This window comes from Pieris brassicae, chromosome 10, assembly GCF_905147105.1.
Source record: "Pieris brassicae chromosome 10, ilPieBrab1.1, whole genome shotgun sequence".
NCBI lineage: Eukaryota > Metazoa > Arthropoda > Insecta > Lepidoptera > Pieridae > Pieris > Pieris brassicae.
The window spans coordinates 14,111,329-14,135,993 of record NC_059674.1 but is presented as its reverse complement, the minus strand read 5'-3'; the positions used below and the strand labels follow the sequence as shown (position 1 = coordinate 14,135,993).

General features: G+C 34.6%; 2 protein-coding genes across 7 annotated transcripts in view; one reads left to right on the top strand and one right to left on the bottom strand.

The window, feature by feature from the left end:
• Nucleotides 1-2,712: 2,712 nt before the first annotated feature.
• LOC123715580 (protein FAM234A) lies at nt 2,713-4,488 on the top strand. The gene has a single exon (XM_045670718.1). The coding sequence runs from the start codon at nt 2,882-2,884 to the stop codon at nt 4,211-4,213; it is 1,332 nt and encodes a 443-aa protein (XP_045526674.1). The 5' UTR covers nt 2,713-2,881; the 3' UTR covers nt 4,214-4,488.
• Nucleotides 4,489-5,610: 1,122 nt separating this feature from the next.
• LOC123714889 (protein pangolin, isoforms A/H/I/S) overlaps nt 5,611-24,665 on the bottom strand; it is a 112,783-nt gene continuing 93,728 nt past the window's right edge. For 3 of the 6 annotated variants that reach the window (XM_045669523.1, XM_045669525.1, XM_045669524.1), the window contains 8 exons: nt 22,474-22,597; nt 22,158-22,254; nt 21,531-21,626; nt 20,834-20,944; nt 13,993-14,188; nt 12,435-12,600; nt 10,354-10,423; nt 5,611-8,678 (listed from right to left, as the gene is read on the bottom strand). In XM_045669523.1, the coding sequence (XP_045525479.1) occupies nt 8,318-8,678; nt 10,354-10,423; nt 12,435-12,600; nt 13,993-14,188; nt 20,834-20,944; nt 21,531-21,626; nt 22,158-22,254; nt 22,474-22,597 (1,221 nt within the window). In that variant the 3' untranslated portion in view covers nt 5,611-8,317. Of the gene's footprint in view, nt 8,679-10,353; nt 10,424-11,661; nt 11,816-12,434; nt 12,601-13,992; nt 14,189-20,833; nt 20,945-21,530; nt 21,627-22,157; nt 22,255-22,473; nt 22,598-24,665 lie in introns of all 6 variants that reach the window. The other 3 variants (XM_045669527.1, XM_045669528.1, XR_006754369.1) reach the window with 2 other exon arrangements.

Below are 24,665 nucleotides of genomic sequence, written 5' to 3'. Positions count from 1 at the left end.
GACTGTAGGCAATCCAAAATGGCTATACCAGAAGTTAACCCGATCCAAAACCGTCTCTGGGGACACTTTTGCACTGGTTTTGACCCCCTTTTCTCAAAAATTAACCTCAGTTGGCCCGCAATAGAACACTCCCAACTTGTCTTTCCAACCCTCGGAACTTTATTTCCAGCTGTTTTTTCGTCCATAAATACCATACCATAAAGATATCACGATGTCGGTTTCGCGTACCGGTTTAACAACACCCGCAATCTCTTAAGCCTAATTGCTTTTAGACGATCATTATGTAAGTACTCACTCTTTTTTTTGTATTCTCGTAGACCAAGATCTTCATTTATATCCCTTTTAACTGTTTTCCTACTGACACTCATCTGCAAAGCATCAACTTCTGTTTACGGACAGGATTTCTTGGTATCCGCGCCTTGATAGCTTTGATTGCGGCTGGTGTTCATGCGGAGCGTGGCCGGCCAGTTCTTTTCATATCATATCACTGACCATGAGAGCGCACAATCGCTGTCTTTGACACTCGAAGAAAGCGAAAATTTTAAAGATACTCCAAAGTACTGGTTTATATACAGACAAGGGAAAACACTAATAAATTTATTAGGTGTCTATACGGTGTATCTTGGACGTATATGGCTCCCCCACAACAAATGAAGCATTCGACAACTTCTATGACACTATAACATCCGATCTTAAAAACTAAAACTACATTCAAACCTATCAAAAATAGATTCTTCAATAAAGCCCTAAAAATGTTGAATAAGAAAAAGAACGTTATACCTGAAATATCATTTAAATAAGCACAATAAAAAAACAAATAAATCTACATATAATAAATACTCATCTATTTTTTTTAAATGTATACATAAATCCCATCAGCTTGCTTATGCAAAATACATAAATTCCTCAAAAAACAAAACTAGAGCAGCCTGGAATGTAATTAAAACAAAAACACGAGAAATGACATTTTATTCAGAAATAGAAGCAATTAATATCGATAACAAAAGATGAATCACCACATGAAATATGCAACTTATTTAATGACTATTTCACCTCACTGCCTGCTAAAAATTAAACAAACACTTTGCCAGAAACTAAAACCTCTCGAAATCATAAAAGTATTTTTCTTTCTCACATAAATAACACGGATATATTAAAAATTATTACATCGTTGAAAAATACAAAATCTACAGAATACGATAATTTGGATATCAAAACAATTAAATCATGCGCATTATACCAACTTGATCCACTGACATACATAATTAATCTATCGATGGTAGAAGAGGTCTTTCCTGAAAAACTAAAAATATCAATTATCAAACCATTACATAAAAAGCAAAAGTACAAATGACAAATTATAGACCAATAACTTTAATTCACCTTTTCTTTTATCATATGATATTTTAAAAAAAAAGAACAATTTGGTATCAGTAAAAATTGTTCTACCACCCTTGCGTGCTTTTCCCTAGTAAAACAAATTACTATTATAGTATACTATTTGCTGATGACATTACACTTATAATAAATAAAAAGTAAAAACGAACAAGATTTAAAAAAAACAACTTAATTAAATTAGACAACGCCATGAACTGGATGAGTTCAAATAATCTACAAATAAACATGACCAAAACTAACGTAATCCATTTTCAGACATACAACTCAAAAACACAAAAATACTTACAATACAAAAACAATAAACTAGAAATAATGAATTAGTGTGTATTTTAAACGCTAGATAAATTATAGTTGGAAAGCACACATTGAAAATTTACAGAACAAAATAGACAGTTTCGTTTTTGTGTTAAAACGACTAAGAGAAACAGTTAACCATGATACAGTATTGGCTGCTTATCATGCATATGTTTCATCTATTATTAGATATGGATAATGTAGAGCAACTTGTGGAGCAAGCTGTATTGATAATTGCGAACCTTTATTTAAGAAGCTGAAAATTTTATTTCTTTCTTGTATGTATTATTTTAGAAATTTCCTTATTCGTGCACAGAAACATATATCTTTTAAGTGGAACTAAGAAGTAAACATGGGGAGAAATTAGCAGTGGAAAAAAATCAATCTAGAACTGTTTAGGAAAAGCACCTTTTGTACGGCTATTATGGTATACAATAATTTACCAAAATAATTAAAAGATCTTCCGACTAGAGTCTTTAAAAATCGACTTGGTGTATTACTTTTGCAAAAAAATTATTATTCAATAAATGATTATTTGAGTGAGACACTGTATTGATATAAATTTAATAACATTTTATATGATATGTACGATACAAATAATATAAGAATTGACCAATTCATATGATTAATAATGTAAAACTCCTTTAAAGACAAATCTGCGCGCCATTGTGTGTGGCAGAATATGCGAACTTACTATTGTACCACCTTTTTGTACCATATTCTTGCAATACATTATTATTATTACTGGAGACTTCATTGTACCTATCAATAGTACGATAAACTAACCTAAGCGTATTAAAAATTATCTTTTTAGTATAAGAACAGGTAAAATATGAATTTTATGAAATTCTTTATTTTGAGTACATCTTGAGTTCCGTAACATTTAATAAACAGGAGATTTATTTACAAAAAAATATACTCCCAAAAGTTAAGGTTTTCCAACTGCCTAGTACCGACAGACGACAGCGGACAAAAATAAATAATTCTTGACAAATGAATATTTGTCAAATTTGTAGGTCGCACAGTATTGATTTTAAATTTTAGATGTTTTGACTTTTGAGAATCAAAATAGAAGTTAAGAATATAACAGTGCTAGATAAATATTAAAGTTTGAGGTGTGATGATGTTCCTATAATATTGCAGTGTTTAGTAGCCATGTAATAGACATAAATATCCCATCTTTATAGCAATGTCAACAAATGGAAACGGCGGTACTTATGCGCCACTGAAACAACTAGTATCGGATTCTGAATCCGAAGATGATCAGAAACTTCAAAATGCTCTTAAAATTAAGGCTTCAGAGAGTAGCAATTTGGATTACAACAGCGGCTTACAATCTTCTAAAAACTACAGCATGAGCGAGCTAGACGACTACAATACGAATCTCAATACGATGGAGAGTACAATGGATAATGTGAGCTTTTTACAATCTGATGTCTCTAATAAAATGTCTTTCCCTCGTAGATGCGCGTTTATAGCCTCAATATTATTTTGCCTCTTCACTGTTATTATTTTTTTATGGGGCATACCATGTTCAGATGTTGGTAGTTGTACAAATAATGAATGGCATGACAAAAGTACTAACTGGGAGTTACCATATGATGAAATAGAGCTCTCTGGTGCTGTGCAAGTTGTTGATGGAGCTATTCCTAAAACTAAGAATCTTATTTTCATATACCGTGGAAATCATATGAAAGATAACAAAAACAATAATGATAATGTTAATGGTGTGTTACTCATTGTTGGGAATACTGGTAAAGTTGGATGGTACACTCGTGAAACTAGAATACCAATGGAAATTAATTGTAACCTTCTAGATGTCAATAAGGATAAACAGAAAGACTGTATAGTATCAGGAACAGAAGGATTACTTGCTGCGTTAAATCCATTATCTGGTACTTATTACTGGTACATTCATAAACAAGGAAAAGTTTTCAGCAACATTGTGTCCATTGACTTTCCTATTATAATAAAGGATATGGATAAGGATAAAGTAACTGATTTGGCAACAGTAGCAACTGTTTACCCAAGCTTAAACCACAATTCGCTTCTCATCATATCAGGTGCAACAGGTAATATCATTGGTGATCCAATGACTATTGAGAATTGCTTATCAGTGAAACTGCTTTCTGAAACTGGAAATATCACATACATTTGTAAAAATGGATCTTCTGAGGCAGTACGTCAAATCATCTACCCAGAATTATATAAAAAGCTCTTTAAACTAGACCATGTTACCAATGATACATCGTCAGGATCATTTTCAACAAAAAAGATAAATTTAAGTTTGAAAAAAAGTATTGGCAACACAAAACAAATATTTACAAATGGACCTGGTAAACTAATAGTGGAAAATTATGGTGACTGTCCAACAACATGTAAAGTAAATTTGAAATTATTATTAGAAAGAAATGGAACAACAAATGTTACTTGGGATTACACTGCCAATCACGTGTTTGCAATGAAGCCCAGTTATTTTGCTTTCCCAAACTCTATACGGGGATTTGTTTTAAAATTATGACAGTGGAATAGTGCACACCTTGCTAAGGGTGCACTCAAATTCGATGAGATAAGATATAATGTGCTGAATTCAAGCCCCAAAAATCCTTATGACATATTTTATCACCGGCCAACTGTTAACATAGAATCTATATCATCATTCATAAAATATGACAACTTTGTGGCCCATGATATATCAGAACGAATAGTATTGGTGGCATTTGATAAACTGCAAACTTATATACACGTTAACGTCAGCCAAACAGATATTCTACAAATATGTGTAAGAGGCCAAATGAATTCCAATGCACCTTTACCTACTTGCCAACCTGATTTAGAATATCAAGAAAGATCCCTAACCATAGCAGATCTAGATGGTGACCAATCTCATGAGTTGATCTCATACTATAGTACATTTGTGGCTCCTGACACCTATGATACAAAAAATGAAAGGGGTTATAACAGTTGGCATTTGACATCAACTGTGAGAGTTATCCGACTTGAAACTGAATTGCCGAAACTCTTTGTTGCTGAAAACTAAAGTAATTTGCTTCCTGTATTTAGCTTGTGTGTTTTCTAGTCAAAAAATCAAAATATTTAATCAAAGACCAAGATAAAATTTGTATTAATACTGATAACTCATGAACTGATATTTAAAATTTATTACTTATTGTACTCGGTAGTTTGTAGCTAGCATAGTTAGCAGAAATATGTGTGATATTTTTATGATAAGTTAATTGAAATATGTTCTATAAATTAATATTAGATCTTAATAAATAATTAATTGTTGTGTTCAAACTGCAAATATATCATCATTTAGCAAATATAAATAAATTGTTTGATTTATTTATGTATATATATACATTAACCTTATATTGATGGGTAGGCTTCAAATATGAAATCTACAAATTCAATGTTAGAAATAAAAAGGTTTTCTGTGATATTGTGTTGATTACTCATTGAATAACATTGAATTATTCTCGAAATTCATGCATTAACGATTGCCATGCTACAAGAAAATATAAAATAGAATTATAATAAAAGTTGATAACGATACTAATTCTGATAGACAAATACACCGCCAACTAATAAGTTGGCAGTTTTATTTTATTATAAAAAAAAAATTCAACTATCATTACAAAGTGGATTATTCTCCTTGGAGCAAAAGTTCCTTTCTTAACTAAACAAAATATTTTGAAGGCGGCACAATACACATTTTTTAAATAATAATAAACTGTACAGGTTTATCCTGCCATCTATTTTAAGTATCGTAAAACTTTAGCATTTTTTCATCTAACATCTTGATGTCAAGCGTTATTTTACTTTGTTTCAATAGATGGCGTAACTCTACAACTTTAAATACAATTCAACGACACAAGAAATAATATTGAAAGTCATATGTGAATTAAAAAACATAGATACAATTTAATATTGTTTATTAAAATAATATTCGTTCAACTGAACACAAGACATGGGTCCAGACCTAATAATTGAGTTTTCTAATTTGACAAATTTTCCCTACAAAAAATAATAATAGTTGGCTTAATGCCGTCTGTCTTTACCATCTTAACAATAAAAACAACCTATAAAATCTATCAACATAAAGGTTTAAGAGCTTTAAGAGGTATAGGACATAAGCCCAATGTTCAATTTGGCACAGATTATAAATTTACTGTCCATTACATTGCGAACTGTTTTGGCACATGCCGCACCACGTTTATATAAAAAAACGAAAATACATAATTCTTTTTCTGAACATAAAATATCAGAAATTATAAAATTTCAATTAGAAAAACTTAAACGTACTTTTACGGAAAAAGCTACATTACATAAAAATATACAGTACCCATAATAATTCCAGTATTGCACAACATTATATTCATGCAAAGTCAATCTGATTTAAAGTGTATATATATCCTGTAGTTTATTTGTCAACGATTTCTGAATTAGTCAATGCTAATTTTTTTATTACATTCATAATTTTGATTTTGTTCGATATTGTCATCAACAACGTTAAACTTCTTAATAATAACAATAAAAAAATTAATTAACAAAAAAGTTGTGGATAACGAACATACGTGGGCACATCTAAATACAATAGTAAATGCAATTTCACCAGAGAATGTCTAAATTCAATTACAAAGTTATATACATTTAACTCTCGAAATAAGTTATACACAGGATATGTAAGGAAAGAGTCGGTATTTCAACTAATATTTTAAAATTCCCTTTGTTTATATAGCAGTAATATGAATATATAAGTAGAATAGTACACTTATCTCTAATATGACACAGTTAGTAAACCTACTTTATACAATTACCGCATGTACTTACACATAATATACACTAATATTTCGTAACTAATGCTCTTCTAAATAAACTGTAAAGTTAATTTAAAATAAAAAAAAATTCTCATAGTGAAAACATAAAAGTCATCCTTTAATAATAACAAGCCAATGCAGTCGATAAAAGAGCATTTTCTATGAAATACCATAAACCACTCATACAATGTGCCTATTCTAACCTAAGACAGTCTAACGATTCCGCACAACGGAAAAACAGGTGCCCTTCGTGTTACCTTAAAATATTATCATACATGCGCACACGAAGGACTATAAACTAAATTCTAAAACTATCTGGAACCTTCAAGTGCAGGCCGTTGAGGTTAGGATTGTTAATCTGTGAGAGAGCGAATTGGCGAGTAACGCCATCTGTCCACAGATAATGTGTCAAGATATCAAATCCGTAATAAAAAAATAATACAATTTAGAATTTTATGTGTAAGTATAAAGTAAAGGCCATAACCACTTTTAACAAATACATAATTGCAACTTTTCGACATAGGAAAGATTCTGTGCCTTACAAATATAAACTTGGTCCATAGATCTAAGAAACTAGTATAAGCAATAGCAAGAAACATGAATATCAGTAACAAAAACAATAAACGTTAACACATTCTCTATGAACAGGAAATAACGACTGTGCGTTTCGACATCAAACGGTAAAATATCCCAACTTATGAGTCCAAAACTAATAATGGCGGCGTTTGCCCACGTCAATTATAATGGCACGAGAAGGCGTGACTAGTCTGATGACATCTTAGACTAGGATTGCCATTTGTCAAAAATTAAAACTAATAAAAATAGCGCTTATGGTTTGCTTACAATATGCATTTGAAGTACTAATAATAACATATTAAATGCTAATCATTTTATGTATGCACAATTTTCCAGACAAAAGATTATAACAAAAGAGGAAATAAGTACGTTTTTGTAAAAGTCGATTAATGAAATGTAAAAATGGCAACTTTGCATTGGACTCAAGTTTGGAAAGAGAAAAGGAAATTATGTCAAAGTGCTTATAAATCTGAGATCAGTTGAAATGACTGTTATCGGGACTAATGTGGTAATGTTAAGATATATTTTACAATAATTTTTCGAATACAAGATTATATTAATGTACATATGCTTACAGAACGGCATGGTTTTCAGAAATACCTCACATGGGGTCGGGTTTACTGTTAGGCCAGAAAGCTTAAAAATCTACTTTATATTGTAAAAAGAATACGTTTGATTTCTAAGCTGAATTAAAAATAAATGTTCACACATATGGGTATTCCTAAAAAGCATAGAAGACCCGTTTGGATTAGCACCCGATTATAACCTTTGAATAACGCTGTAACCAGAGTTTGTTTCTTGGTACCTTTTATCACAACCAAGTTCCGGACCAAACAAACAGATGGCATTGAACACAACACTTTACGACTGATCACAGCAAAGGTCCAGAGAACGCAACATATACTCAATAATGACTTTGATATGACGATAACAAGTGCGAATAAACGTCTCATTACTACCCACATATCTTTCGAAAATCTTTATATTCACCCAATTGACAAACTTTAATCAATCGATATACGACTACAAATTTGATACTTGTTGACTTATGTCGATGGAGATAATTTGAGAATTGTAAAACATCATTTGCAATCATGTCAAGATATGTGGACAATAGTTGCATACGAATCAAAGTCATCCGAGGGTATACGTTAAAACAGTCAATTCACAATTTACGCCGGTCCACGTTCAGTCGCATTCGTGCGTCGGCTGGCACCGGACGTCCACCACTATGACACAGATATCACTTCATGTCCCGGCCTAGCTTGCGCAGCGCGCGGCCACGTCTGGGAAGTTAATTGATTCACGGAAAGGGGGTTATTCGCGTCCCGGGGATTCGTCCCGACAGGATTGCGGGGCGGAGGGGGCGGATCCGAGGCTGGTGAAGCAAGGGAAGAGAGAGCGCTCAGCCCGCCGGGGCTCGACGCTGAGTTGAGAGGAGTGTCTGCCTCGTCACTGGAGGCGTCGGACATCTCCTCCAGTTTGACATCCTCCTCAGAACAGGGGGACTGGGGCGTCTGCATGGGCAGTGGGACGGTCCCTCCGGCCGCTGCGAGGGCTTCCATGTACCGCACGCACTTCTTCTTCCGCCTGAAATGTTGCCAATTAGTCAGTTAAATTTGATGAATAAACTGTTTATAAATATTAAGGTCGACAATACAGTAATAGTTTTCATAATAATATTTTATATTACACGTATATTGTATTTCGACTCCGTTTTCCTAATCGAACCATGCTCATCTTTATTTAAATAGTTCTGACTGATGATCGTAATAATTTACAAGTATGAGATTGCAAACCACTACTGTACGTCAAAAAACTCTTCTACTTTTTAGAAACGACCTACGACAAAAACAAAATAGTTAACTAAAACCATGCGAAAGAAATTGTTAAAAGAAACACACGAAATACTAATTGACGCTCATGCCGCATAAGAAAAAAAACAAAAAACATCGAAATCGAATACGGAACAACGACGAGACATTTCTACACGTAAATAAATGTTTAAAGCAAATCATCAATATTTATTAAGAATAAAAAAGCATTCAACAGATTTGCTAAACAAAAAATTAAAACAGAAATTTTACACACATAGTGTGTGTGTACATATTAAAACTGTATTAAAAATATAAATTTGAAATCAATATAACACACAAGCATTTGCCTCAAAGCTATAAATTGTCTAGCTGATGAGTCAAATGTTATAAAAACAACAAAGAATTCAAAGACCATGCCACAAAAGCGATGTCCAACTCGCGCACTACAAACTGACCGTGTTTCCAGCGGCGGTGGTTGGCCGGCACTAGAGGTTCACATACGTGGGTTCCTGTGGGGGGCTTCCGACCAGGCTAGCGGGAGGAAGTGGCGTAGCCGGCTCTGGTCGGAGAAGCCCTAACCCACCTGATACCATTACACTACTTGACTCGGGACTACATCGCGAAAGCGAAGCGATGGGAAACATTGTTAAAAAAAGGGAAATAATTCGGCAGTAAATAAAGCAGGATAAGGATAGTAATTATATAAAAAGGGTTAATGAAAAACAATTGTGACAAGGCACGTTAGATAGTCATTAGAGTAGGTTTGAAGAGGAGTCAAGTTGCGTTTGGTAACGTAAAAAATGTTGGATAGTAATTATACCAATAGTGCCAGCAGAATCCAGCATCGATCCGTGAGAAGCGGCAATCATGAGTGGAAAAAACATTTCGATAAGTAACAGTTTCGATAAAACACTTAACTTACTGCTATATATTTCTCAATGACCCTTATAAACGAGCTATATTCAGAAAATGTGTCAAGATTTTTTTGAAAGCTTTTGTCGACAAATGATTGCCCCATCTCTGATCTTATTATCAACTATCTTCTCTAGACCTATAACTACATCTTCCACACTTTGTCTACTTTCAAAAAAATCTATATCGTTTCATTCTACTTCTTATTTCTTTGTGAAAAGACACATTTTCTGAATTAGCGTCGCATAATTCGAAAAACCCTTAATGCTAAGAGTCGCGCGTAACAATTTGACAGCTTCTTTCAACAAAATAATGTCAACAAATACATCTAACTAAATTAAATCGCAATAGGCTGATATTAAAACAAAATACGTTACGACCAGGCTCGTCTTGGCCAAGTAGAATAAAATAAAGACAAACATAAGCCAAGTCTTTCCACATAGAAACAATATAAATTGAAATAATAACCGAGAAACGTGAGAGTATCAAGATATTTTGGTTTTGAAAGCAAATAAAAAGAGAAATGTCAAACCCACCTGCAAGGTTTGCACCACTGGTTCTGTTGATCGAGACCGTATCTCGCCCGACATTTCTTTAAGTTATTACCTGAAATTTTATATGTTAAGCGTTAACACATATACGGAACATGTTCAAAGGTAAATGAAAGCTTTTTATAAATTGAATAGGTAATTATTGCAAATGAAAAATATTTTGAGAGCAAATTAAAGGGCCTGTACAGTAAATGCGGTAATGACAAATTTAATTTTACATCAAGGCCGAGACGCCAGTGAGGCTAAAAAAATTAATTATAATTCTAAGCATCTTAAAATAACGCTAAACTAGAAATAACTAAGGCACATGCACCAAACACCAGCCTCTTCGTTAATCATGCAAGGTAGGATCGGGAAAAATGAAATAAAAGGGTAAAACGGAAAAAACATTGGTTTAAAAATAGCACACTACTCGCATCGAAACAAAAACACTAACTACGATACAAGTCGAAAAAAATCACAAATAAAGTTGACGCTCATAAGCAAATTGAAGCAGAATAGGTTCTCCGGAATCAAAATAAATGAATATTATTTTGGCCAATATCATTGTATGTAACACCGCAGACACAGAAGCGTCGGCTTTCGTTCGAGTCGGACCCGGCGTCCCTTCTCCCAGTCCTGACGTGACATGGCATAACAGGACCTCTTCATGCATACGGCACTTCACACTACTCCTTAGCATACTCGCATAGATCAAGAAGGCTGTCCCAGCCTTTATTTTGTACATCAACACTCCCTGCGAAGCAATTACTCATGTGTTCAATATGACTGTTGTCGATTTAAACATGCACGCTCCCCGGAATCATAGGCGCACGGAGCAGGAAAGCCAAAAACCGGGACAACCTTCGAAGGAGTGCCACTTAAATCAGGGTTGTTCTCATAAGTAGCATTGTAATTACAAAAGAACAAAATAAATAAATGCCATAAATATTAAATAAAAATGCTCATTAACTACAACCTTGTACCCCTTCAACCATAGACATTCGGCAATATTTCTACATCGCTCCGTTGATTTGGAGCGAAGTTCAAAGCAATTGATCTCATGGGTGCGGCCAGGAGGGGAGGAGGCGGGAGAGGGCAACCGACGTCTCTAGCTAATCCTTCATTAATTGACCTCATTAACTGAGCCTGAGCGTCGAGAATTACGTGCGAGACGTCTGTTGCTGACCATGTCGGGAAATCAGGAATTGCGGCCGAGTTTTGTAATATGTTAATGTTTCCTTTATTGTCTGATTATCGAGGAATAAGGAGGGACCGCGGATAGGATTGGCTGCAGACGTTGAAAGGCAATACCTCCATCGGTTGTCTCCTGCTTTCGTTTCCTCTTCTTGCCCCTTTGCGTATTAGCCCTAGACGACCAATCGGGATAGAGCTGCATGTGCAGTTGGCGTTCACGCCGCGCCAACTCGTAATACTTGGCTTGTTCCTCGCGGCCAAGGGCATGCCACTGTACGAACGCCGCAATATGGAAAGAAAAGAGAATTCACATCGACGGTGGTTCGCGACCGCGCCCTAAGCTGGTGCTAGAAAAACAGCCCGCAGTGAGCCCCATAAATTTTGAACCTACGCCCCAGTAATGAGAATGGCCAATTGTTCCTCACAGAACCTATTCTGCGGTCGGTCGTCGCGCTTCGACACAGATCAAACCAATATAGTTTCCGATCGTTCGGGGATTTAGGAGCACGAGTACACCACTCGACGACTACAGTACACAGAACACGCAACAGCTAGCGCGCGCGGGGCGGCGTCACAGGGCCTGGAGCCGAACGAGGCCCCGCGCGCGTCCCGACTTGGTGAACAACGGTTCCGGCCGCTTTTCTAGCACAGGCACCATCGGCCGCCGTACTAACACATTAGAGAACACGCACACACGCACACTCACATACAGGGACGGGTGAGGGGTGAGCGAGCCGGTTAGTTGTGTTAGGAGCCCTGGAGCCCGGAGGGCAAGCGGCCCCGGGGCGAGTTAGTGGGAGTGGCTCCGGAAGGGAGGGTAAAGCGAGTGTACACAAGCGTCGACGTGACAACCCATCCCGCGTGTCGGGTCCACGACCAAGGTCCAATACCTCCCAGTTCGGCGGGACCGCGGTCCTTTTTCCGTTTTTTCTTTTTGGAACCGTAACCGTAGTTGTCCCTGGCGCTCCAACCGGGGTATAGCTGCATATGGAGCTGTCTCTCTTGTCTCGCTTTCTCATAGTACTTTGCTTGCTCCTCGCGACTCAACGAGTGCCACTGCGTTCAATGTTATTTAGTTAACCCCATCCATGTTCAGACAGCGATTGTGGCTCTTGTTAGGAATATGATTAAACCAACAAGTTAGACTCAGCAGCTCTTACACAATATTCATCAAGATAGAATTTAAAAGTATCATTATATCATATTAAAAATAACTTAGTAAAATGATATATCCACTGTTTATGTAAACATTTTTGCGCATTAAGCTAAAAGTATCATGGTCTATTTGCTGGGTCTATCTTGGCATGTTTCTTTCTTGGAAGCGTAACGGCGCAGTTCTGAGAAGACTGCCGAGGTTAACCACAGATTATTCGTTGCAGTTGGAACACTTCGATAATCGCTTTGAAGTAATCAATTCTTGTTAAACATTTGATAAAATATTTTTGTCTTACTGCTTCAAATTTACTAGTAGTGTGTAGGAGACATACGAATAAGAATACGAATGACAACAATAGCATTTTTAAGTTGCCAATTTGAAAGCATTTTGAAATATCCCAACTGCTTCTGGAATAAAACTGTGTACGTTACTTATTATTCAATACATCTATAATAGATTGCAGATATGGCCACGGCGGCCGAGTCATTGTCTTGCGAGTCGAGTCCGTTGTTTACACGATCAGTGTCGGACGATTAGGGCTGCCAACTTCAGGGTTGTACCAAAATATAAGCATTAAGGTAACTTAAATTCTATATATATTTGTTTACGAAAAGCCATGTTTTTGATCAACTTTAGATCAAAACGTATTTGTATGATTTTCGTTTAACAGAGTAATCCTAACCGCTTAACTTTGTGTAATAAATATGAAGAGCATATTTTTGTTGAGTGATTTTCAACCCATTTGTTCTTCTTGCTTTACAATTAAATGAGCTGGTTGGCAACCCTACCCTAATCACGAACCGTATTCCTAACAAGATTCACAATGAGCACATCATAACAGAAACTCTGAAATGCTTCTAGGAATAAATGAACAGGTGTGAAAAATAAAATGATTAAATTAAACAGAACGACAAAACCTTTAAGGACACTGTTAATATTAATCTGTCCTTCCATTGTTTTTTTTACTAAAACCATTTTAAACAAAATATTCCATTTCATTATTAAAAGTGTCCATAAAGCTTGGTATTTTCAGACATTGTTGATTTTTGCTAATTCCTGTTAGATAAAAGTTTATTAATATGGTAAAGTAATTATTATTAAAAGTTGACATTATTTTGAAATATATTGGAATTTTGAAAATCAAATATTTTTGAGTAATTTTATACAAGTTTTTGAATTTTATACTTGACTTATCAAACGGAAAAAGTCCGTGTTTTAAATTTATTTCTTGCGTTATTTAGCGAATTATCTTAACATTAGAAGCAAAAACCATCAATCACCAATCAACTTACCCGTCTACCAAGTATTTGGTTGATGGCAGCCGATTCCTTCAGCGTACATTCAGCCACCACCTTCGCCCGCATCTCTTTCATATAAAGCATGAAAGCGTTCAATGGTTTCTTTATATGCGGCTTCTTGTTCTGTTCTTTGCTGTTATTGCTGCTCTGCTCTGACGATTTGTCGCTGGAGCTGCTTTTCTCTTGTGACCTGGAATTTTTTGTGGCTTATTAGTAAGACCTTCCGTACCTTACATATAATAGTCATGAACTTTCGGTCATTTTCGATAGAATTAAATCAAGTTTAAAATATATATCGAAATTTAAAAGATTAATTAAAGCACATTATCTATCCAAAATTGATTGCCTTAAACGAACGACGCATCAATTATCGTATAGATAAACGATTAATCTGTAATCGAATGTCAAAACTCGACATCGATAATCGGTTAACATAACGAGTTAGGTGTTAACGACAGAGACAATAAACCATGTTGCGTCCGGTTGGGAATAGACGCGTTTCCGGTCGCGCACTTGTCTCTTTAAATTATGTTTGACGTTCGAAAATTGAATTTGTGACGATTATTTTACATGAATTGAATGATGGTATTTCGATCGTATGTTTTATTATAATTTATGTATCAAAATGATTATGTGTTAAAAATAATTTAAGGTACTACTAAGCATATAGCACAATTATTTTTTAATATATTTGTAGTAAAAAAATTCTTACATTTATTTTATTCGACTTATTTAAATGACTATTTAAAATTTCTATTTTATATCGGTACACGCTATAAATCTTAGTAAAATAAAAGTTAAAATTAATAATCACAAGCGAAACAAGAATCTTAAATAACGACTTCCGGCCTGCGCCGGTATCAGGAATAGAGTCGATAAAATATATTGTCACTGAGGTAAGGGTGTTCGTACACTTCAGGACTGACCAGTAAGTAGAAATATACCCCCATAGTTTTTTTATTGCCTTACAGAGACACGAACTTATGCTTACCGGCTCATATTACGTTTATTATTGGGAACTCAACTATAAAGGCTGATTTGTGGAAAGAAAAAAAAACCGGTTCAACTGAATAAAACACGTAATTCTCTTTCCCTGGTGCAATATCTTCTTGCAAGCCAATTGATGGTTCAGTTTATTTTAAAACTGAACCATTAAAAAGTTATTTTTTAATGAATTTAAATTAATTAATTTATGAAGCAGTAAAGTAATATTTGTGTGTTAAACATTACATCATTTATTATTTTCTGTATTTTTAATTATATGATTGTCCTTTGGTGGCGCCACATTCGCAATTTAGTCTTGGTCATGTCGCAATGTCTTAGGCTTAAACAAAGACTAAATTTGACATCGGGCGAAGTTCTGAACGAAGTGATGAACGTATCACAGTTCGTTCTAAGGTTCATCACGTGAACGAACCTTAGAACGACCGATACTTATATATTCGTTAATTCGTATCTCTCTATTTCGTTGTTCCAAATTCATTTACACTAAAATTTGAAAGAGAACTTTAACTATAATTTGATTAGTAGATAAAAGACAGTGTGTATAAACCCTTATTTGAGAACGTCAAATATAGACTTTTTGATTACTTCTGAGAACACAAAATGAATGCGCCACTTCCTTTAGAAGAAAAATCAAAATTTCTAAAAAGTCACAACTGAAATAGCTTTATCGTGCAGGATAAATAGTTTCCGTATCTGAAATATGAACATTGTCTTTGGTTAGAAATATAATATAATCTACTTATTTTGACTTTTAATTGTCATAATATTTTCAGCCTGCCTCACTTTTTAATGTTCTTTTTTTTTAATTTTATTACGGTCAACGATAATCGCATGGTAAGACATTTTGTGTATAGTTTTGAATATGAATGCGCTTATTCGAAAGCTTGGGTACTGTCAAGGTGAAAAGTTTGGAAAATTTGTATTAACCTTTCTCAGATTATTACAGTGGCAACCATATCTTAAATCCATATAATATTATAAAGGCTATATTAAATACACTAACTACATCTACTTTTTAAATTAAATGTTAAATTAAATTAATTACCAAAATGTATATGCTTTAACGTGTCGAAATGCAATAATAAAACAAAGGATAACCCTAGAATCCGTTATCGTATTTATCTTCGTATGTTATCTTGATCTCGCGACTGTACCCGTTAGTCCGCGTCTCATATATCATCTTAATTAAATTTCTCCGCCAGCAGCTTATTTACATGATTGTACCTGGGCCTTTTATGTATGTGATGCGTTGTCAAATATAGCGAGATTATGAGCGGAGCGTGAGCGTTTAAATATTGATGAAGGAAATTTAAAATAGACTATAATATGTACTAAGCGCAAAACTCTAAGAAAGGACCACGAATTCGAGTAGTTTTATTTATTATTTATTCCTTAAACTCTGATTTTGAATGATGATGATTCCGTGAATGATTTTTATGGAGAGAAACATGGAATAATTGGTCGGCAAAACGATGTCATTTAACACAATGTTAATGAAATATGTTTCCAGTGTATAAACCACTATGTATTTGAAACTTTTAGTTTTATTTAGTACTTAGGTTTTTACTCTGGAAAAGAGAAGTCTTTATGGGGTAGCGTAGCAAATGATCCATATGTTGGTATATATAACTACTAAAAATGCTAAGAAAAAGATCATTATTAGCGGTGTTCGCTGGGGTAGCTAGTAATATAGTAAAATTATTTTCCTTATATAAGATATAGATTACTAAAGTATTAACAAACATACGTGAATGTACCACGTAAATTCTTTTTTTTAATGTATAACGGGGCAAACGCACAGAAGACGCATCTGATGTTAAGTGTCATAGACACTCACATTGCCAGTGGGCTCGCAAATGTGTGAATTTTAAGCTAACCAAATTTTTTGCTTAAACCTATTTATTTAACATATTTTAAACCAAGGAAATCCCTTGCATAGTCCACGCGATTATCTTATAAATGTCAAAACTTGTATTCTTGCTAAGTTTTAAAACAGATATAGTAATAAAGTCTGTTAGTTATTCTACTTTTACTTTAGTAAAAAGTTATACACCAACATATCAGACAAAACATTGACACCCATACTATTTTTACCAGCGATTATAACCGCTAACAGAGACACCGCACAAGCTGTAGCGGTTATTGTGTATGTTTGAGCGACACAACTTGTATTAAACGAGTGACGAGTTGAAAGGTGTAAGATTACAAATAACATGCCATCGACTCGTTTCATATGAAATATTATCAAAGTTTAAATAACTTATTTATTATATATAATACACGGTAAATTGCACGCGGTGTTAAATTATAGATCACAGGACGAACGCAAAATCTTACACACAACATCCGAATTATGTATGACTTAGATGATAATAATTCTTTCGTAAATGTTTGCAAATTTTTGTTTACGAGTAATAGTTTTTGAAGTGAAACTGCTTGATCGGCGTTGGAAAAAATTTACCGTCACATTTTTCCGTTACGCGCCATCCTTTTCTTGTCCCTACCACGGTTGATTTGAAGAGATTCATTTCTAGTTGATTAATAACTAAAATATATAATAACGATAACAATGATAGTAATAATTCTATAACAATTAATGAATTCTGAAATAACCTTAGTAGTAATAAGGTAAAATGAAATAATTGTATTATTTGTATGCATGTCTATGATAATAAAAGCCTTTCGTTAAACATTATCTAATTTAACTTTATATAACCAATTGTAAAGTTGCAAATAGTAGAGAATTTTTCAAAAATAAGGTCATAAAGAAGTTTCACTTCTTACGTGTACACTAGTACACGCACACATTTTTTTCTGCATCAGTTTTACTGACTTAAACGATCAGCCATCTATGGAAACTAAAATATATGCTTGCCGGTAATCAACCCATGACCTCATCCAATCACTAAGTCACGCAGGCGGTAATGAATAATTGCTATTTCTAGAAATTATTTACTAAAAAAAGGTCTAAAAATGTATTGAATACCAAATGCGAGAAAATCATGGGGTTCGTGGGAATCGTTGGAACATGTTAATTAGACGCTAAGTAAGATTCTTTGATAGCAATTACATTTATTAGCGAACTGACTTGCTAAATACATACATATCATAGTTAGAAAATAAGGTGAAAAGTTTTTGACGAAAGACAGTCGAAATATATATCATTAGAAGCCTCCTGAAACAGGAACAGTGCCTGAAACAAGCCGTTGACTTTTTGGGTCTAAGGCAAGCCGGTTTCCTCAGGATTTTTCCTTCAACGTTGGAGCGAAAGTTCGTATAAAGAAAGAAACTTAACTGATTAAGATTCATGAAAGATTGTATAATGTACCTATTTATAATTATTATGTGATTTTGGAACTGTACTATAATTTAAATATAGTTTGGTATTCGTAGGAGCTGGTTGGGAAAATTGTATTTAAAAAAACATATTGAGATTGATTGAGTATTCCGTTGAGCGGAACAAAGATTTTAGCAATGTGTCCGGTATATGTCGAGTTTTCATACGAACATTTTAATGTATGTTATATTTATCATTATCCATTACGCATTGTGTATATCTAAGGGGTGATTTTATCGCTCGTATCAGTCGCTATTACACGCTCACCCTGTAGATCTGATAAGATAAGCTGACAGATGCTAGGGCGAATTATGTTTTACATTTTTATCGCTTTTAACTATTTAAGGGCGGGATGCGACGCTTTTGGGGGCTACTTAAGTCGCTTAAAATTTTAAACCAGTGAAATAATTGGTCATAAAAAAGATTCAAAAAACCTCTAGCAACAAGATAGTTCTAAAAACAAGCAGTGTAAAAACTATGTCAACCCGTTTTTATAAGCTTTCTAGTGTGATATGTGACTTTAAAAATTTCTAAATAAATCGCTTCCCGCTTAAAATATATCGTCTGAAAAAGCGTCATTTAGTGTATACGTAACGTGACTCGACGTTACGAGTCCCGGTGTTTCCGAAATGAACTGTGAGACGCAAAATTGACCCGTTTTGAGAAACCGCGCGAAAGTTTGCTGCAGCAGAATGTAAAAAGAACTTGCCAAGAGTTTGACTCTTATTTTAAAATCTACAGCTATATTAAAACAAATTTTTCTTCTGTTCAACTAACTTAACATTTTGTGTTTCGTAACTTTTAAGCTAACTAACTTTTCCTAATTTTTATTTCTTTCATTGACAACTTATTATTTGACCTAAATTAAACATATGTCCCGTTTTGGGTCAAAGAATAAATGATCACTTTATGTATACGTGAACTTTAAACAGATTGTATAGTATGTTGAAATACTTTTAACACAATTTCGTATAGCGCCATCTCTTGTTTATATGTGCAAACGGTACGCTATTAACGGTTTAGCTATTAAATTATTTTATTGTGTGAATAGTTCTTTCACTGATAAATTTAAATAAATCTAATACAAAGTCTACTATATACTCAGGTACACTGTTAACGCTCCATATATGCTGTATTTGTTCTTAAATTGTACTGTTTAACATGGGTTACTTTGTCCTAATATCAGACTCTGGTAGTAATTATTCATTTGGCACACGTCTCTAATAGTACAGCGATCGTTTCGACCGTTTGTCGTGTGGATTACAAATTAGTAGATGTAGGGTGATCTTCGTGATAAAGTTAAATAGGTGGGTGGTAAAATGCCCGTGACAGTTTAACGTTAAAAAAAAATTAGGAACATTTTTACATATTTACATTGATAAAACTTATAAAAGTTTAAAGCTACTACGTAAGAGAATGTACTTAACAATACAGTGATGTCCCAAGTGTTTTTGAAGTGAAACTTCTTTATCGCAATGAAAAACCGTCACATTTTTCCGTTACGTGCCATCTTTTTCTTGTCTCTACCACGGTTGATTCGAAGAGATTCGAAGCCATTAATAACAAAAAGATATAATAACGATAACTATGATGGTAGTAAATCTATTAGAATTAATGAAATTCCGTAATAATCTTAGTAGTAATAAGGTAAAATGAAATTATTGAATTTCAGTAAATTTGCATATAGTAAAGAATTTTTTGAAAAATATGGTCATAAAGAAGTTTCACTTCTTACGTGTGTACACTAGTACACGCACACATTTTTTTAAACAACAGGGCAAACGTACAGGAGACTCAACTGAAGTTAAGTGATAAACATATGGACACTTACATTGCGAGAAGATTCGCAAGTGCGTTGCCGGCTCTTTAAGAATTGGTATGTTCTTTTCTTGAATAACCCTAAGCCGAATTGGTTCGGAAAGAATTAAGTGGGCAGCTGGTTCTATTATGGCGGTGCACCGCAAAAACTACCGCCAGAAACGCTCAGTTAGAATGAAGAAACTAGTTTCTCTGTCCTTAGTTTAAAAAAGCCTTTTGGTAAAATAAATAAATAACTATTATATTCACTATTTTTTTAGTACTACGATTTGTAATATTAAATTGTTATACTTAAAAATATAATTCAATCTAATTTTTACCCACTTAGACAAAGGATGAAGTTACGCATTCACTTGAATTAGTTTCATCTAATCTATTTATTGAAATTTAAATAATTTATAAACTGGATGAAGCCTAGCTTATCAATTCGAATCCACGCCGCCATAATATTTCCAACGTGACCGGCTATCGAATTGTGTGCGCGTACGCATTTATGGATCTATTAGCTAATTTTATAGTTCATAGAACGCGTTTGAGACGGTTTTAACATTCAGAAAAATATATAACTTATGAAGTATCAGGTTTTATAGAAAGGTGAACAAAGCTTTTAACGATTGCACCAATGGGGTTTCAGATTACGCTAAATAATTTTCAATCACAAAAACAAATATATACCTCGAATGATGCGTAAAGAGGTCAGACTTAGAGGGTGGTGGAGGCACTAACGCGGGTCCCAATCCGAGCCCTAGGCCTCCGCCTAATGTCGGCGAAAACCGGTACAATTCACTGCAACAAAATAGAATTATTTTAATAGCTTAGCTTAGTATACCACAGTATCAAATTAAAACAAAAAGTTTCAAGTCGAAACAGCTTAAGTGGATCTGTTCAAGGGTGTTGGCGTTGATTACAAAAAAAATTGGTTATTAATTTGGCTAAAGTTACAAGTTTTATATGAATTAAATTTGTACACAACACTTTACACTAATACTGTTAGTACTGTAATTAGAATATTGACTTATAGTCATATCAACGATATCTGTTCCACAAAATTCAAATTTGGAATATTAATCACACAGCGAAACCACCTCGACTATTACAGTTTACTCGTAAACATTTAAAGAAGTTACCTAAATCACGTAGTTGTGTCACGTTGCAGATTAAAAAAAAAACATAATTTGTGGTATCAATCAATCAAAGCGATTTTTTTTCGTTCTTTTCCTGTCTAGGGCTGCTTAATATTATAAAAAAAAATTCGGTTGTTTTGATTCTCAATATAAATAAATTTTATTGATTACAATTTGCTGATACACCCAAACGCTATTTTTTTAAGAAGAGAACTTAAAGAAATTGTTGGAGGAGGATTGGGTCTTACCTTGATAGACTAGAGGTGCTGATGGGTAGCGACGTTGGGTACGGACTTCGAAACCCGCTTGCTGCCGACGATATAGGATACATACTAGGCGTGTGCCTGAAAAAATTGTACACCATTTATAACGCCTCATTTAAAATAGCTCACTGTTTTTAAACCTCAGATCTCGCCATATAAACATATGGTTTTGTAAAAACTGACAGAAACACTTAACGATTGACAGCTGTCATTATTGACGTAATTACAAATAGGTACTGTTCAAGTTCGAATACCGCAGCAGCTATAAAATGCTAATAATTATCATAATTGGAGATTATCTCACTCAAAAGGTCTTCAGGTGGACAAAATATATTTCTGGATATGTTTCTGCTATACGGAAGCGCAGTGTTGGCAGTGGCTGTAAACCAATGGACTTTCTATGTGCATTAATCACACGGTGGCACGGTGAAGGAAAACTTCGTACTACCTTAGACTCAAATACAGAACGAAATGAGTCAGTCACACCGTCCTGTTAAGTCAGTCACCAGACATGCTGATCAGAAATGCGTTTGCCCCGTGAGATAATTTAGACTTCTAAATTATTTGTATACATTTCTTTATGTAATTTTGTAAGTAAAGATTTATACTAACCACGAGGCAGCAACCTGTGACATCTCTGGACTAAGCATGGGGTAAGGGTACGCACCACCTGGGAAGGGGTACATTGGCGTCCGCGCCAGTCCCGCCGCTAGAATAAATCAACTGATATTAATCATATGTACGTGTTTATCACATTATAAATATCTTTACATCATAATATAAAATTACACATTAAAAAAAATATTCTAATATATTAAGTGAATACAAATCAATCAATTATGAATCAAAACCTGAAACTTTTTAGAATTTAGAAGTTAATTCATCACTCAGACACGTTACATCAAACCAGGAATATTAAATGTCTTACCAAGTTTGGAATCTATCTGGTATGGCGGCGGGATACCCATATGCGCGGGTGGTGGTTGCCCCAATTCCCCCCCGGGACAGAATAAGGATAAGCTGCTACCCGCTGGTAAACCCATTTTTCCCGCCTGTAACAAATACATAATAAATTAAAATTATTGTAAAATATTATATAATAAATGGTATATTGATAATAATTAATGCGAACAGTATTTATTAGGTAACAGAAACAGTTAATTGATTTATGGTAACTCATGTCAACCCCAAACCTGATTTCTCGCTGTCTTAAAATATTAACTTGTCCTTCTCCGTTTTAATTATATAATTTACAGAAAATGTGTACAATTTAATGTATGTTGTAAGTGTATTAAATTTTAGAAACCTTAGCAAAATCTCGCACAAAAATACGCGGCTCCGAAGACATTATTAGTGACATTTTAAATGTCATTAATCGGCTACCTTTGAAAATAGATTTATATTAACTTCTCGAAAAAGGTTTCGTATCGAAAAAACAAATTCAACTAAATACTCTTTCGTTAATGCAAAAAAAATCAAAAGCCAGTTGAATTTATAAAAATGTCGCAAAATTTATCAAAAGACTAAAGTTCAATAGATCGAGCTAAACATTCGAGTAATGGTGAATGCGAACAAAACCGAATAGGGGGCATAGCAAGACGCGTCATTAGCAAGTAAATTGGCGCCCGGCGTATAAATTTCGTTCCCTCCAACGCCCAATTATGCAAAATGGCGCCCAACGAGCATCATCCAGACGCGCTGCAAGTACCTCACCTCTAATTAAACTGGGTCTTCTTTTCAGCACTTTATTATGCGAAATAAACGACAGTATCGCGGCTGACACTAAAGCTTAAATTAATTATGGCTCTCATTGGGCACTGTGTGCGCTTTGTTAAACTGATTCGAATGAAATCTGATTATAATTACGCAATAGAACTCTGGAGTGAGAGGGTGAAAAATAACACTCGTAAATCGCACTGCCTCTAACACATACTTTGTAAGAAGCTCTATAGCGAAAATTAATTAGAAGCAGAACTCTTTCAATCTATTTTCTGTATATGACTTCTCGAAATTATAATAAGATGTCGTGTTGCATAGTCTATGGATATTCATTCTATGCTTCATAAATAAATCATGTAAACAGAAGACCTTAACCGGTTTTTAATAATTGAATTTAAAACGAAACTCGTTGACAATTCCTTCGTCGCTCCTTCCTATTCGAGCAGGAACTGCTTATTAAGACAATAATTACCACGAACAAAGACTCCACTAATTAATAATAAAACACGCACAAACAAAGCCCTCCATTCACGCTCGGGACAGCGGATAAAAAAACGAAAAGAAAAAATAACCGAAACGGTGGTCGAAAAGCCTCGACATGCGAGGACGAACAAAAAAGTCCATAGACAATGATGACAGTCGAGACGCATAATGCGGGAGCATAGCCCGTTCTTAATTTGAAAATATTTCCATAATAAGATTTGTCTATGGCGACTATTAACAAAAGGCCAAGCCGCTTTGTTCAAATGACAGCCTCGCGATAATTAAATACAAAAAATTAACCCACGCAAATACTATGGCTACGATATCGTGGTCTCACAAGTTCCCTAGTTATTAGCTAAAGAACTTTACTCGTTAAAACTTGCGTTTTTGAAATTAGTGGGTTCACGTCTTTTCAGTTCTCAGCATGTATTGAGAAGGTCCCTAATGAAGGCCAGGTGGAGTGGCCGGCTATTGAAGGTACGTCAAGAGGGTAGTTATTGAAGTCGTATGAAAGCGGCGTGACGTCACCGCCACTCAAGCGACAAGCTCCAGTCGCTAATTGGAACTCGTGGCGATAGGACGCGAGAAATGTTACCTCAATCGACTAATACTTCAAATTTGAATGGGTTTGTTAACGAGCGGCCGGCTGAATGTTGCGAATGGAGTCGAGAGCGCGGTTAGCATTCGCTAACTAGGCGCGTTATACATGCCTATTTTTATTGCCTATTTCCGAGTTTGAATTTCGAAATGTCAATAATCTCTGTAGCTGTCGATGTCACAAAATTTCCCTTCAAAATGGAATTTCACGAGAGCTCCGGCTAAACGGGCCCACACAAGCGTACGGCGTACACCCCTTTAGTTCGCCAATGCGGACGAAGTAGGGCGTAATATCTTGAGAGTTCGCCCCCGGGGTAGTGG